Source organism: Thamnophis sirtalis, unplaced genomic scaffold (genome assembly GCF_051295495.1).
Source record: "Thamnophis sirtalis isolate CommonGarterSnake01/CBP01778 unplaced genomic scaffold, rThaSir2_p1.2 scaffold_3, whole genome shotgun sequence".
In the NCBI taxonomy this organism is placed as follows: Eukaryota; Metazoa; Chordata; class Lepidosauria; order Squamata; family Natricidae; genus Thamnophis; species Thamnophis sirtalis.
In genome coordinates, this window is record NW_028261383.1 from 83,022,640 (window position 1) to 83,038,467 (window position 15,828).

The 15,828-nt window shown below is 38.3% G+C and overlaps 1 protein-coding gene across 8 annotated transcripts in view; it reads right to left on the bottom strand.

Moving 5' to 3' along the window:
* Positions 1-4,575: 4,575 nt before the first annotated feature.
* HRH2 (histamine receptor H2) overlaps positions 4,576-15,828 on the bottom strand; it is a 44,790-nt gene continuing 33,537 nt past the window's right edge. For 2 of the 8 annotated variants that reach the window (XM_087709374.1, XM_087709375.1), the window contains exon 3: positions 4,576-5,551. In XM_087709374.1, the coding sequence (XP_087565500.1) occupies positions 5,365-5,551 (187 nt within the window). In that variant the 3' untranslated portion in view covers positions 4,576-5,364. Of the gene's footprint in view, positions 5,552-8,522; positions 8,676-13,095; positions 13,238-15,828 lie in introns of those variants that run through there. The other 6 variants (XR_001312690.2, XR_001312686.2, XR_001312688.2 and 3 more) reach the window with 6 other exon arrangements.

A 15,828-nucleotide genomic window follows, 5' to 3' on the forward strand; every position in this document is an offset into this window, starting at 1 on the left:
TATTTCAATAAGTGACTGTCTAGTCTCCTCTTAAAAACCTCAGAGACTAGACAGTCACTTTAGTGAAATAGTATAGGTTCTCTTGCCTGAGCAGGGGGCTGGACTAGAAGATCTCCAAGCTCCCTTCCAACTCTATTCTATTCTAAGATTACATCCAGGGGTGAAGTCAACTTACCTTCATTACCAGTTCACAAATGTGAATGCACGTGCCACCTCCACGCATGTGTAGGACCTTCCATGCATGTGCAGAGCATCAAAAATGGGACGTAATGGTGTCTGGGTGGGGAGGCAGAGCCTCTTGCCACCAGCACTACTGGTTTACCCAAACCAGATAGAACTGGCTGAATTACACCATTGGTTACATCTCCCTTACTAAAGCATTTGTCCCCTCAAAACCTTATGGCACAGTCAGATCTTGGCAGCTTTTATAAATGCAATGCATTTGTGCTGACTTGACCTGGAATGGAACACTATTCCCAAAGAGAGGGGCAGCTACAAAAAAAGGCATCCTGCAGTCCAAACCTAGGAAGCCACCATTTCACATCTGCGCAAACTGGAATTGAAGATTTGAAATTTCAGTTTTCACCAAGTATAAAATCTCTGTTGGCCTGCTCTGGAGTCTATGTCTCCTTGCAACATCCTATCCAGTGGTGGGTTCCTACTGGTTCGGACCAGTTTGGCCGAACTGGTAGTGGCTTGGCGGCCTGGGTTGCTGGAACCAGCAGTGACCCAAGCCTGTCACACCTCCAAAACGGTTCTCCAGGCAGCGTCATAGGTGCTGCCATCTTGTTTTTTTGATTCTGCACATGCACAGAACAATTTTTATTGCACTGCACATGCGCACACGGCACAGCCATGAACGAACCGGTAGTAATGACTGCTGCCCTGATCCTATTCATCTGGGTTTCATGTCAACTCTTCAAAAGCTAAACCCTAAGAGGTTTACCTAGTCTCAAAGAGATTGGAAGCTTTCATTTGACTTTAGCTTGTCTCCAATTTATCATAATATCTAATTTATCACATTATTGACATTGCTAATCTGAAACATCTTCCAAATATTGAGATACAGTGTGATGTAGAGTTTAGGATGTGGACTAGGAGTCAGAAAATCTAGGTTTTCGTTTATCTTGGTTCAGAAGCTCCCTGATTGACTTTGGGCTAACCACTCTCACTCAGTCCAACTTACCTCACAGTGTTGTGTGTGTTTGTGTTTGTGTGTGTGTGTGAGAGAGAGAAATTCCTGAATGATTAGAATATAGATTTCATAAATAAACAAATCTAAAAACTTTATCTCTCTCCATGGTACCTCTGATACAATTAATCCCCTCTAGTTAATTGCACTATCATGCAGGCTTACTATCTTATCATCCTGATACAGAGGTGAGTTGCTCCCAGTTCAGCCCAGATCGGGCGAACTGATAGTGGCGGTGGTGGGAGGCTCTGCCAACCCACCTGGAAGCTTCTGCGTATGCGCAGAAGTGTTGTGTGGGAACCGGTAGTAAAAAAAATGGAAACCCATCACTGCCTGATGCCTGTTTGGGTATTTTTCCCAAACATGCATCAGGAATCTAGTGTGGTGCGATTGCCTAGCGGTGGAGCTGTCACCTCACAATCAGGAGGCTGTAAGTTCGATCCTAGGTAGAGGTGGATATTTCTCTCTTTGGGTATACTGAGAATTATCTGCTGAACAAAATTCCACATTGGCGACTGAAAGGGCATCCAGCCATTAAAACACTCTGCTAGTTCCATTCAGTTGCCCAGACTCTACCCCGCAAAGGATTATGGGATTGTTAAAAAAAGGAGATGATGCATCAGAATTCTGCCTTTATATAGCTTAAATTATTTAATGTCAAGCATTCTAAGATAATAACCACATTTTGATTTCTTGTGTAAAATGCAAGGGTGCCCTTGAAAGTGTGTGTGTGTGTGTCTGTGTGTGCGTGCGCGCGCGTGTGTAAAAAAGTGACTTGAGCACCAGATCCAATCCTCAGTCCATGTTTGCATTAATATGACACATGTAATACATGTAGAAAAGGAAAGGATTTTGGCTGAAAGGTCACAGTACCTTTTTTGACCACTCTACAGTTACCCCTGATTGATTGATGTCATGCATGTTGAAGAATTATAAAATAACTTACAGAAGAATCCAAGAAGAACAAAACAGAAGATACCTATAAATGTCTATGTCCTGCCCTAGAAGATCAGGATTATGAGAATTATATGAGAGATTCTTGTAAATAAGCGTTTCCCCTTAAACTGACAACTCCATAATGAAGTCCTCATGTTCAGCTTGAGCTTGGAAAGGTGAAGATTGTTAAAGTTGGTTCAATAGCCTAGCATAGTTATTTCTAGGAACTGACAACTCCTATCTTTTGGTATGTGTAATAAATAGATTATTGTCAGCCCCTTTCTTTGAGTATGTCTGCATTTTACAGAAGCTTTGTGAGCCAACAAATATCATGCAGACAATACCCCTGTGCTAAAGGTAATTAAACAGAGAACAAATCTGACAATAGGTGGCACTGGAAAGCCTTTTATTGCAGAGTTTTGCTAGTGATTTCCAAATCTGAAAGGTTCCTTTCAGAATACCAATCAAACTGGAAGCATTTGGAACCGAAAAGTTGTTGGAGATAAATGAGTTAACACTTGGAACAGCTCCAAATCCTCCCTCCTCGGGCAATTATTTTTCCTTTTATAAAGGAGCATGCATTTTAATATGTAAGGAAATGTGTTGCCGTTTTTTATTCTAAGTGAGTGGGTTTGTTATAAATCAAGATGATTGTAAGATGGCCAACATGGAGGGTTGGTTCCCCTCGGCCTTTTGTCTGGCTGCAATAGCTCTCTTTGATAGACAGCTATTCCTTGGCAGAGAAAGGTTTAGCTGAGTCTCAGAAGGAAAAAAGTAAATAACAGAGAGAAATGAGGGAGATTCCAAAAGAAGAAAGGCATATCAGAAAAAACAATATTCTAGAGGGAAGTAACAACTTTTGTTTGCTTTATACTTTCCATATTTGAGGAAATGTGACTCTTGACAAAGAAAAGATTTTCATCCATGGCTAGTTTGAGTGCAGTTTTGATTGTTCTTCTTATTGTAACTATTCCCCTGACAAAGAGATTTTTCTTTGAAATATATCAGATTTGAGACTTTGGGATAAATATTATGAAAGAGCCCAAATATGGTGTCTGTCCTATAAAAACATCTAACACTTAGAATTACATCTTTTAAATGTTTTTATGAAATTCAACTACAAACCGCCTGAAGTTGTGGGAAATGATGGCATAGAAAAATGTTTTAAATAAACAACAGCAGATCTATCTGAACTGAGACAAAATAGCAGAATCACATGCCAGACTTTGTTGGCAAGATAATGTTTAGATGATGAACCTATACGGTAATAGAATCTCAGAGATATAAGGGATCAGGCAGCCCAATTATCTCCTCACCGAACAAATAAATCAGCCTCCACAGATGTCCGTCTAGCCTTTATATAATTTAAAGGGAAGCCCATCACTTTTCTAAATGATTGATCCTAATGTCAAATTGCTCCTATTTTTAGGAATGAATCTGGTTACTGGAAAGCCATAAATATTATACACAAAGAGTAGCATATAAATGCCAATTAAATCTAGGCGTTTATATGGATATGAATTAGTAACAGTTAATAATCAACCTTCTTGAAAGAACCACATTAAACAGATCCCTGAGAAGCATAAGTGCCATGGAGCCTTTCTCTGAATTTGGAAGGGAACCTCATATCTTGGAGCTGAAGACTCCCCTTCTGAATCTTCACTACACTTCAGTGCAGAACTTTCTGACTGTAGAAAAGCTCCAAAGATGGCAGACAGAATGAACCTGAGGAGTCACTCAGTATAAAGGCCTTCAGGTCCTTTTCATGGGCGTCAAACTGGCGGCCCATGGGCTGGCTGTGTCATGCTCAGGCCACACCCACCCCAGTTCCCCAAAGGCAAAAAGTTGTGACACGTCACATGACACGATTGAGTTTGACACCTGTGCTTTAGATCAACATTATAATAAGAACAAACACGAATTAAAACAATAAATTAGGAAAGACAATGAACCTTGCATCTTCTTATTACTGCCCCATTGCTGATGGGGCATTTGGAATCAGCAAAGCATTCTATTGCCAGACACTCTTAGTAAAAATACATCGTTTAAAAAAAAAACACTTCAAGCTTTAAAAATAGCATCTTTTTCTACATCCTTACTCCCTCTTCTGCTCTCTTTTAAAGGCTTTCAATCATATTTTGTTTTTAATCTCAAACTATCCAGAAGAGACCCATAGAGTCTGAGAATACACGTGAGCAAAATGTGAAAGAGCATAGGTTTTCTATTCCCAATATAAATTACCCCAACATGAATGATAAAGAATTACAATATGAAATAGCACTTAGACATATTTTCACCAGTTGGGCTCTTTTTCAGTGCTTTTAACTGAAATACACACAAAACACAATATTTTGTTAGTGAAAACAATGAGTCTATTAAATATTCAAAATTCTCATTTTTTAGTTTAATGTATTTTACAGGCTGACAATGTGCTCTAGAGTTGTTCTAGAGTTGGGGTGTTAAATTGGCACTCTGCGGGTCGGATGCACCATGTGTGGGCCATACCCACCCCAGCTCTGTGAAGGGGGAAAATGTTGTGAAATGTCATGTGACGGCAATGTGACGCTGTGAGTTTGACACCCATGTTCTAGAGGATCTAAATGAAAGAAATATTTCCAGGATATGCATCGTTCTTACTTCAGAAAAGTAAAAAATAGGAAGAGCTTATATTGTCATGGATATGTAAGTGAAAGCAATGGTTCTTCTTCCTCTTTGCTTTACCCAAACCCATCCTTCTTTTCCCACCTTATTCCTTTTCTCCTTGTACTCCTGGTTTTCAAAATCTCTGTTATTTGAACTATATTTGACATGCAAAACATTCATGCCCTTTGTAGATTACGTCAAAGAAAAAAAAGTCTGAATAGTTGATGGCATTAGAAGTGAATTATCAGGAATTTTCTGATAGTATGGTTGTCAGAGAATAGAGCCCCAGGATTAATTTAATATTGGAGAGAGAAAATTCTGCAGTCTCCAGTGAAACCAGTATTTCTTCCTTCTACCCATGCATTTCTTCTTGGTTAGGAGTGATCTTAACAAAATGGTAGGATGTAGATGAAAGATTTTTTTCCACAGAGTTTGGATATTGAGAAATTCCTCTTCATCTTCTTCCATATGTGTGACATGGCAGAGTCAACTGCCTTTACATGAAACGTCATTCAACAGTGAAACATAAGAACTTCCAATCCATCGTTGCTTGATCATCCAAATACTTTCAGTGTCATGGAATACCTGCCGGCTTAAGAGAAGACACAATAGATAACAGTATGGGGTGCAGAGTTCTGCTCTATGTTCTGTTCCCTTGCTATTGACTGCTCAAACATCGGGATCCACACGTTCCTCTTGGGTAGAACTTTGGCCAGCCAAAGACTTTGACAGATGGGCAGGATAGTAGAATTTGAGGTATCACATGATGGGTTCTGATTCCTAGAAGGGAGAAACAAAACCCAATTACAGATATATGACTGAAGGTAATTCTCAATAATTTTCACATTTTGTTTTAACGGTCCCATTTTCCAGAGTCTCTTCTTAGATCATATGTTTATTAATAAGAGGTGCAATACAGGCATTCTGAACTATAATTTAGCACCTCTTTACAGCTTTAGTTCTGTTTTATCTCACTTATACTTTATATATGCGAATAAATCCCACATTAACATCCAGTTATTAATTTTTCCCATTTAAACATTCATACTCGGAAATATTCTTTTCAGCCTGGCTTATACATGGAATTCAGATGTCTTCCGAATTTCTGTGTTTATGAGACAATATTACACTATTGTCATCATCATCATCATCAACATCATTATCACCAACCAATTATTTATTCTATATACAGTAGATTTTCTTTAATTTCATATAATTTTGTGATTGTCTAGGAATTGATAGTCACCAATCAATGTAATGAAAGAAATGCCAACATTTTTTTTGCCCTACACCTGTCACTATCTATGTTTTTGGTGACATGAGCCTCTGCTATACTGCTAAAAGCTGTGTAAATGTGTTGAACGAATGAATACCTCTCTATCTGATAGAAATTATTCCATGCTATGAGGCTGCCTGAATTGTTTTCAAATATTACTTTTGGATTACTCTCTTAAATAAAAAGGTTAATAATAATTTAATGAAGCATTTCACTTACAAACTTTCTCAAGCGAAGCAGAATTTATGGAACTTTTAAATCAGAGTTAGGGAGAACAGTTCCCTCTAGGACAGGGATGGCTAACCTTTTCCGGACCAAGTGCCCAAAGCATGGGCACGCCCGAACCCACAAAATGCAATGCACATGTGGCCCCTGCACACACCCCTCTGCGCATGCATGCGTGCCCCCCCACAAGTGCCCCACCCCCCTCTGCGCAGCAGAGACCCAAAGATCAGCTGGCCAGCGGGAGGCATCTACATATGTGGCAGAGCTAAAATGGGGTGGCAGCTTGTGTGCCCACAAGAGGGCGCTATGTACCTCCACTGGCATGCGTCCCATAGGTTCACTGTCATGGCTCTAGAAAGACCAATTTCATACATCTCTATCTATTGGGTCAAGTAGCAAACAAACAAGCTTCAGAGTTTATAATAGCAATCTTGTATAAGAAAGAGGAATGGCTTATTAAAAATGGAACTACTCAACAGATGCTATGAACCAGTTGTGATTTATAGCAAATCCAGAAAACCCCCAAATCATAGATGAAATGAAACAAGAACAAAAAGTGGAGAAGTAAAAATTCATTTTTTCAAAGTTCAAACTTGAAACTACTCTTTGTTATGAATGGACCATTAAAAATAAATAAATATAAACAAATTCCATCTCTGCCTCAGGGAACTACTCAGAATACACAGAATACAAAAACCCCTGATGACTATTATCCATTTTTAATGATGGGTTATTTGCAAGAGTCACACCGCTCAAGTGTGTTTATTACTAGACTTGCTTAGAGACATGAAAGGAAACAACTATAAATCAATCTGATGAAATAGTTCAATCTGTAGGCAAAGCCACATATTAGCTGTTTTTTTGTTTGCAAAAAAAAATCTTTAAAGATTTCTTTAAATGAAAACTTATTTCACTGAAATTTCATGTTGTTACAAAATACTCTTCTTCCTTTTCACCCACTTTTTCTAAGGAAACTATTAAGGGCAAAAATGTTCTTTTGCTTAAAAGCAATAGAAGATACTTTCCAGCAGTTGATCTCTGGCACAGAGATTTTGCGATCAGTTTCAATTTTATGCCTTAGAATTTTTCAAAAACCATGGAGCAAAGGAGAGCTCTTCATTGGAATGAATCATAAATATGTATCGTTAGTTGAGTTCTAACTAACTCACTTTCTGGGTAGTATTCAATTGGAAAAATTTATATCTGTATTCTCTGAATGTTTCAAAAGCATTCAAGCATGCTCATTTCTATATTTTTCTTTAAGAGATACTTGCACAGAAGGAATTTGTGAATTTAACATCTTTATAAGGTACCTGTGCATATGAGTGCCATGTTTTGCACAGACTACATGTCGGAAACTATACAGTTGCGTTGATTCACATTGATATATTTTACCATAAGTCTTGTTTCTTTATAATCTGGGAATCCCCCTCCCATGGCACCTCCAAATGTGTCCAACAGATACTCTGAGATTAGTTGGAGAACCCTGCTTATATTTCCATTAGTAAGTTTAGCTCACACTGTGGTAGCCAGCAGTAGGATCTTATCGTTAACTTATGGAAATTTCTCCCCAAGCCTGCTTGCCTGACTCCTCACTGTCTTTTTCCAGAAAAGAACTGAAGACTTTTTCAACCTGTTAATGAGATGAAAGTAACTACTCCAGGCCCAGGCAGACTTTAAGTTTTCTTATTACTTACTTCACATTTCCTGTGAACTCAATTTTAACATTTCTGTTTATTGTTTTTAAGCATGCTGGTTTAATTTCAGACCTCCTTCCTCCCCTTTCTGGTTAAACTATTTTGGCTCCTTTGGGAAATACTTAAGTAAGCTTTAACAGTCTATCTCTGCCTTTATTAAGTCACCAATAAAACCCATTAAACATGACTGGTGATGCTAATGACAGAACTCTTTCCATCTTCAGAATGAGAAGCCCTTCCCTACCAAAACTAATGTAAGACGTGCTTATTCACTATAGGACTTTATATCTGCGCCTCCTTCCCAGCTTTTGTGCTTTAATGTCACTGTCTTTTGACAGTAGATAAAATGTCTCTAATATTTGTTTTCCTTCTGCTTGATCATGTCTCATTCTCTGAGATTTCCTGGACGAGTCTCTGCAGTTTTCTTGGCAAGGTTTTTCAGAAATGGTTTGCCATTGCTTCCTTCCTAGGGCTTTTTAAAAAGCGTATGGCACGTGTTAGCCAGGGATCACCGAGGTGGTTCTCTGCCTCTGTGAAAGGTGTTATCTTTTACCTGAGGGACGTCTGAATGCCGGTAGGCAAATCAGGAGAGGTTCCTTTCTTGTCCCTACCCGGTTTATTCACTCACAGGAATTGAGCCACCAACCTCAGCAGTGCGGAGACCCAGCGTCTTATCACATGAGCCGCCGTGGCCCCCTTCCTAGGGCTGAGAAAGAGAGAGTGAGTGGACCAAGGTCACCCATCTGTCTTTATACCTATATCTCTATACATGTATCACACACATATATCACATAAAATCCTCAGCTAATGTTGAAACTGAAACAGGAACAAAACAGTCATACTATCCTTGTGCTATTGAAGGGGCTACCCCAATATGAAGCAGAATGTTAGGATAAACAGATTAACAGGGTTGGAAAGGACCTTATAGGTCATGTAGTCCAACCCCCCACTCAAGCAGGAGACCCTACATCATTTCTGACAAATGGCAGCCCAATTTCTTCTTGAAGGTCTCACGTGATGAAGCTCCCATAACTTCAGAAGGCAAGCTGTTCCATTGGTTGATTATTCTCACTGTTAGAAAATTCCTTCTTAGTTCTAGGTTGAATTTATCCTTGCTCAGTTTCCACCCATTATTCCTTGTCTGGCCTTCAGGTGCTTTGGAAAATAGCTTGACCCTTCCTCTCTGTGGCAGCCACTCAAATATTGGAACACTGTTATCATGTATCCCCTGCTCCTTCTCTTCACTAGACTAGCTATGCCCAGTTCCTTTAACTGTTCTTCATATGTTTTAGTCTCCAGTCCCCTAATAATCCTGGTTGCTCTCCTCTGCACTTTTTCTAGAGTCTCAACATCTTTTTTATAATGTGGTGACCATGTGTCAATGCTCTTTCTCTCCAGGCAAATGGCTGGAATCAAAGTCAAAATAGAAGGCTATCCAAAGCTGGATGTGAACTAGACTCTTGAGAAATTCCTCCTGAGTCTTGTACCTTTTGAAATATGAGGGATATTTTCCAAAAGAAAGCTAATGGTCCAAGGAACAGACCTAAGCTGGCCTCAGGAATGAGAGCTACGGGCGGGTCAAGTAGCAGGTCATGTTCAAAAGTACCACTTTTGCCCACATATGGTCTCATTTTTTATTCAAAAGTTATCACTCAGCCATTACTGCTATCCTGTTGCTTTTACATCTCTGATAATTGCGGTCAAAAGTTGCTACTGACTGTGACATTGAAACGGTGAGGTCAAGTACCGCTTGCATAAAAATCTAGCTTTTAAGGCTGAAATGGTGGCAAATGATTGACTACATCTGCTAGGTTTTTTTAAAACAAGGGCTTCCAGAAAGTATGTCCCTCAAAAACAGTTGCTGATAGCAGTACAGCTTTAAGTCGGCTTTCCCCACAATGGCAGGGATTTTATTTGCATGAGATCTCGTGCAAAGCTACAACTGCCTCGTGTGGAACCAGCACAACAATTGTATCTAGCTTTTAGCAGCAAGGTGACCTCTGTTTTTTTAATTCCTGTGACACTGTCAATAAAACTGAAGCAGAACAGAAAGAGCATGTTATCAGGGTTGTGGGACGGTATGCAGTGGTGATTCTGACCTTATTTTGTTAAACCTGACCCAGGTTTTCCAGGCTCCCAGCAAATAACATCTTGATTAAATTCTGAATAACTGAATTTTCAGGTGTTGACTCAGGTTCCACCATTAGTATGAATAAGATCCAGAAGCAATTCCTAGCTTGAATTATTGGGATTCTCTGCAGAGATTGAATGCCAATTGTATTTTGGATTTGCTAAAAGGAAATTGCCCCCAAATGTGATAAATGATGAGATATTAAAAAAAAAACCCACCATCAACAGCCAGTGAAACACTCGGAGGTGGCTTTTAAACAGCCTAGCAAGACTACATGACTTGGGAAAAGGACTGAAGAAGAACTGATAGTCCCAAGGGTTCTTTTTCAAAAGACAACTGGGTTTTCTTGGGTTTTTCCTTGAAGATATTTCACTTTTCATCCAAGAAACTTATTCAGTCCAGAACTAAAGAAGCTTCTTGGATGAGGAGCAAAATATCTTCAAATTAAAAACCAAGAAAACCCAGTTGCCTTTTGGAAAAGCACCCTTGGGACAAACAAGACCTGGGTGATTGAAACTCTCGATAGGCAAAAACACTGATACTTTTGCAACAACAACTGTAAAAGAAGTAGGAAGCAGATGTTCAACTAGAAATGTTAAAGGGGAGTTTCCTACTCATAGCAATGCAGCCGAATCAAACAGACATGCAAATCTATGCTTTATGAAGGAGGACTTCAAGGGATGAGGAGTATATTAAAAGGAGAAAGCAGGATTGCCACTCAGTTACATGCCATTTTGTTCTATAATATCCTGAATAAAGTAAAGAATGTAATAAAAATTATCCTTGACATCATGGCATTGTGATATTCTTTCAGTACTTTTCATTCAACAGAAAAAGAATAGGAAATTTGGGGAGAAGTTGTTCCTTGTCAAGCAGCTAATTATTTATTATTTGTTTTCCCAAAGCCTTATTTCCAACATTTGTTAGCCTGGATTTCTGAGTTCCCTTTTAGGGATGAAATGTATCTACTGTATGGCAGAAAAAAGAAGGGACATTTTAAAAGATTTTTCAAATCCTTCCCCACAAATTTAATTCCTTCCCCACTTCACTGGTAGCAAATTCCATTTTGCTATTTTAGAACATTATCATTTGATATTTATAATCCACAACTATGCATTCCAAAGAACTTGTTCCCAAATATTATGAAAATTACTGAAGTGCAAAAAAATCATAAGATTGATCCCCCTCACTTGCAAAACTGTCATATTCCTAATTAAGGAAAGTACACTGTGAAATAGTAAGATTTGGTGCATTCCAAGTTATAAATCATTTTATGCTCTTACAGAGGTCCAACTGCACCACTACTTAACAATTTTTGTGTAAGAAACCTCTGTCTAGATTGGCTATTTGTGTCATAAAGCATTTTCTCTCCTAATGTAGAATATCTGATCTTTTCATATGATCAGTTTTTTCATGTGATTTAGGGTTAAATGCCCAGAAGAGGCACTTTCATCATGTGTTAGAATGGAACAGGAAATTCATTGGGTTTGTCTGAGTCACGTTTTTGAAAACTGTACTTTCTGGAAATGAAAAATAAAGGAAATCTGCATTGGAAGGGGAGAAAATGTGGTTAAATACAGTTGGGTAGAGTGCTCCTTGAATTTGACGGTAGTTGAATTGATAATCAAAAATTGTTTATCAATTTCTGTTGAGGATAAAGTAACATTACACTAATGTCTAAAACATTTTAGACTTATGCACATGCTCAGGCCTTCTAGAAGCCCTTTGGCTTCAGATACAACTGGTTCAGCATTCCTTCCTATAGGACACCTTCTATACACACTTTAAGACACTCATTAATACATGGCCTAAGAGCCAAGGTGGCGCAGTGGTTAAAATGCAGCACTGCAGGCTACTGCTAGATCAGCAGGTCAGCGGTTCAAATCTCACCGGCTCAGGGTTGACTCAGCCTTCCATCCTTCCGAGGTGGGTAAAATGAGGACCCAGATTGTTGGGGGCAATATGCTGACTCTCTGTAAACCGCTTAGAGAGGCCTGGAAGGCCTATGAAGCGGTATATAAGTCTACTGCTATTGCTATTAATACATGCATCTATACAATATTCACTGCTTGTCAAAAATATGTGTGCACCCTGAGCAAAAACATACTATAAACAACAAATAGTAGATAATAGAATGAAAGTCATGTTGTATACTTAAAGTATAATGTAAACTTAAAGTATGACCTCAGTGTAAATGTATACTTATATCTGATAAGCAACCAAGAGCTACAGGTGATGGAACCAAGGAAATCTTTGCTATAGAAGAATAAATGGATACAGGGAGTTCCTGAGTTAAGAATATCTGACTTTCAGACAACTTTCTACTTATGAAAAAGCTTCCTATTACTAAAAATTGCAGATGGCATTCTTTTTCCTTAAGCTGATGAACCACTGAAGCCACATAATGTTTTTATGTACTGTTGAAGCCAAGCATGTTTAATATACAGCTTGTTTTCTGCAGTTCATTGTGCAAAGGTAGGAGTTCCAGCCTATCTACAAATTACTGAGTTAAAGGCAAAAATAGGAATAAAAGTCATTCTTAGCCAGGGCCTGTCTATACCTGATTTGAAGCAGTGCACTATTGATGTATGCTGTTCGTCTTTGGTTGAACTAACTCCTTTTTGACTGATGACTTTCAATCCATTTGTCACATTATCTTAAGTTGTTTAATTTAGGGTGCTATGGTTCTACAAACTTCTATAAATATCAGATCTTGTGCCTGTTGGTCTTGCAAAGTTCAGGTTTGTGGTCTAGTATTTGATATGTCCCAGAGGCTGAGCCAATGTTTTCAAAGCTGCTAACCTATTTTGTTTATAATTTTTCCTTTGAGCCTAATAAAGAAAAACAAAGGTCATCATACTATTGCCCACAAGGAAACAGTAATTAACAAATATATTACAGAGAGATTAACGTGGCCTGTCAGATATAAGGACTTGCAAAAAAAAGAAAAGAAAAAGATTACTGCATTCTAAAAAGTGACTTCCCAGATACTCACCTGAGGGACTCTAGATTTTCCCCAGAAGAAAATCTAAACTGTATCCTTCTGTTTTCAGTGGATTTTGGAAGAGGACAGTCAGAGTTATGTCACAGTGACCACTCTTACTAGCCTGTCTGCAGTTTAAGGAAAAGGCCCAGAGCTGAAAAGGTTAAAATAAGAATGGGAGAAAGTGGGATGGAAGGGTGGGGGGAGAGAATGAGGAAGAAATTTGTCAGTGATATAGAATAATAATAGTTTTAGGATATATTTGCTCATATAATCTTCAGGCTATTATTACCGTATTTCAGCTGTTAAACAAGGCTCAATGAGCTCTGGTCTATGTCATTCAGTTACAGACTCAAGAGGAATGAGTGAGGAAAATCAGAATTGCAGATCAGAGCAGAACCGGTAATATAGTTATATCTGCAGGAAAAGTGAGCTTATTACTCCTCATTTCTGACAGGCCAAAGCAGCAATCTAAACATTGCCTCAGGGTCAATCTGAACACATGAGCCTCGTGACCCTGTCCTGTATAAACTAATTGGGAAGGGAGATTAAAGGTGTGCAGCCTGTGTAAGAGGAAAGGAGTTTTGCCCTCCAATTGCTATGCATCAACTATCTTTTTCTGAGAACATTTTGCATCCTCACAAGGGTTACTGTTCAGATTATAGAGAATAAAAAAGGATGTACAATTAAAAGATTCAGCTTTCTCCTTCTTATTATTTGTTACCTGTAGCAGCAGGTAACAAATGCTGCCTCTGCAAAGAAGCTGAAGAAACAGTGGACCACCCAGTTAACTGCTACAAGAGGAACACACAAACTGAATGCAAACAACGACATGACAACGTAGCAACAATGGTGCATTGGAATACCTGCTAGAAATACCATCTGCCTATTAGCAAGAAATGTTGGGACCATAAAATAGACAAAGTAATAGAAAATGAGGAAGCTAAAGTGCCCTGGAACTTTAGAATGCAAACATACAAATACTTGCCATATAACATCTTATACTTAACCATTGTTGGTAAGAAAAACAAAAAAAGTCTGTATAGTGGATGTTGCAATATATGGAAACAACAGAATAGAAGAGAAAGAACTGGAGAAAAATCACAAAATACAAAGACCTGAAGATAGAAGTAGAATGACCATGGCAGAGGAAAACAAAAAATTGCCATTTACCATTACCAATAGTGCAAATCTAAAACATCTGGAACAACATTTGAATACCATTGGCATTGAAAAAAAATCAAAATCAGTCAATTGCTAAAGACAGCTTTACTTGGAAGAGCTTACATTCTAGGACGACACTTTTAAGACCATCAGAGAACGCCATCTGCCTATCGCAGGTCCTTGGGAAGAGCTTGATAGTGTGAATAAAAATACCAAATCCTGCCTAAACTCCTGGCTGACTGTGCAACCAACCATAATAATAACAGTAATATATTACAAACACAGCTAGACTTGGAACTGGATGGAGTAGTTAGAGAAACTGGGTGTGCTTAGTTTGGAGAAGTACTTCCCCAAACTAGAGAGCTTAGTTTGGGGAAGAGAGGGCATGTTCCAGATATCAAAAAGCCATACAGAGTAAGGAATAAATGTGTGGCCAGAACCAATGGGTTGAATCTGTGGGGAAGTAGATTCATGTATATATATTATAGCTGTCAACCAGTGGGAAAAACTGCCTCTTGAAATGTATGTTCCTTCACTGGAGGTTTTGAAAAATATGTTGGACAGTTTATGAAATGTTTTAGCAGATCCTGCATTGTTCAAGGAATTGAACTAGATAACTCCCAACGTTATAATTCTATGAAAACAATAGATGTGAAATTGGAGGACATGAAGCTTTGACAATTAAGTCAAGTTACAGACTTGGTTTGCTGTTTAAAAATGCAGATTATCATACTGAATTTCATATTAGCTCATTTTTTTCTGAAAATTAAACATGAATATGCCTTTGGAATAAAAAAAAATATTTGCCATTTTCATTGCTTTTTCTTCAGATATCTTTATGGATATTGCAATACTGTTCGTGTAAATCCTAGAATAATCATATATGGATTGCTAAAATCAAATCTCAGGAAGTATGAAGCTTTCACAAAGAAGGCAGAAGAAAAAAACTAATTTGCATAAAATGGATTCATGACAATTCATATGTATATATAAATATACATTTAGGAGTGATTGCTAAGCATTAAATAGAAACATGATACATCTTGTGGTTGAGTAAACTGCTCAATGATTCATATGCCAGCTGCTTCGTATGCTATCCAGATGTTAAGCATGGTTAGCTATCTTCAAGAATCTACATCAAAACGGGATATGCCTTCAAAGATGCATGGCCCTCAAACAGACACTTTTCCTCTTTTGGACAAATGGTGGCTTATTTTCTGTAAAGGAGAAGAAAAAGTCTCCCCTCCTAATCCATGATGGGGAGCATAAATGCATATTATAACATCTTTTTTCTAGTAGTCTTTAACACTGAATAGAGAATAATAATTGGCATACTTGTGACATCCACTGCTTATTACATTCTTTCCATTCATTTAGGCTTCCTTGAGAGAATGCACAGCTTATATGAACTTAAAAGCTCTGCAAAACTAACATGCCCTTTTGACTTCAAACATTTGCTGAAATTTGCAAGCAAAATTCTTGTTGCAGGGATAAAGCCAGACAAGTTTCCGAGAAAATAGTTTTGGCCTCAAGCTTTTTTATATGCTACTTCTGGTTTTTTTTTCTAAGGGATGGAATGGC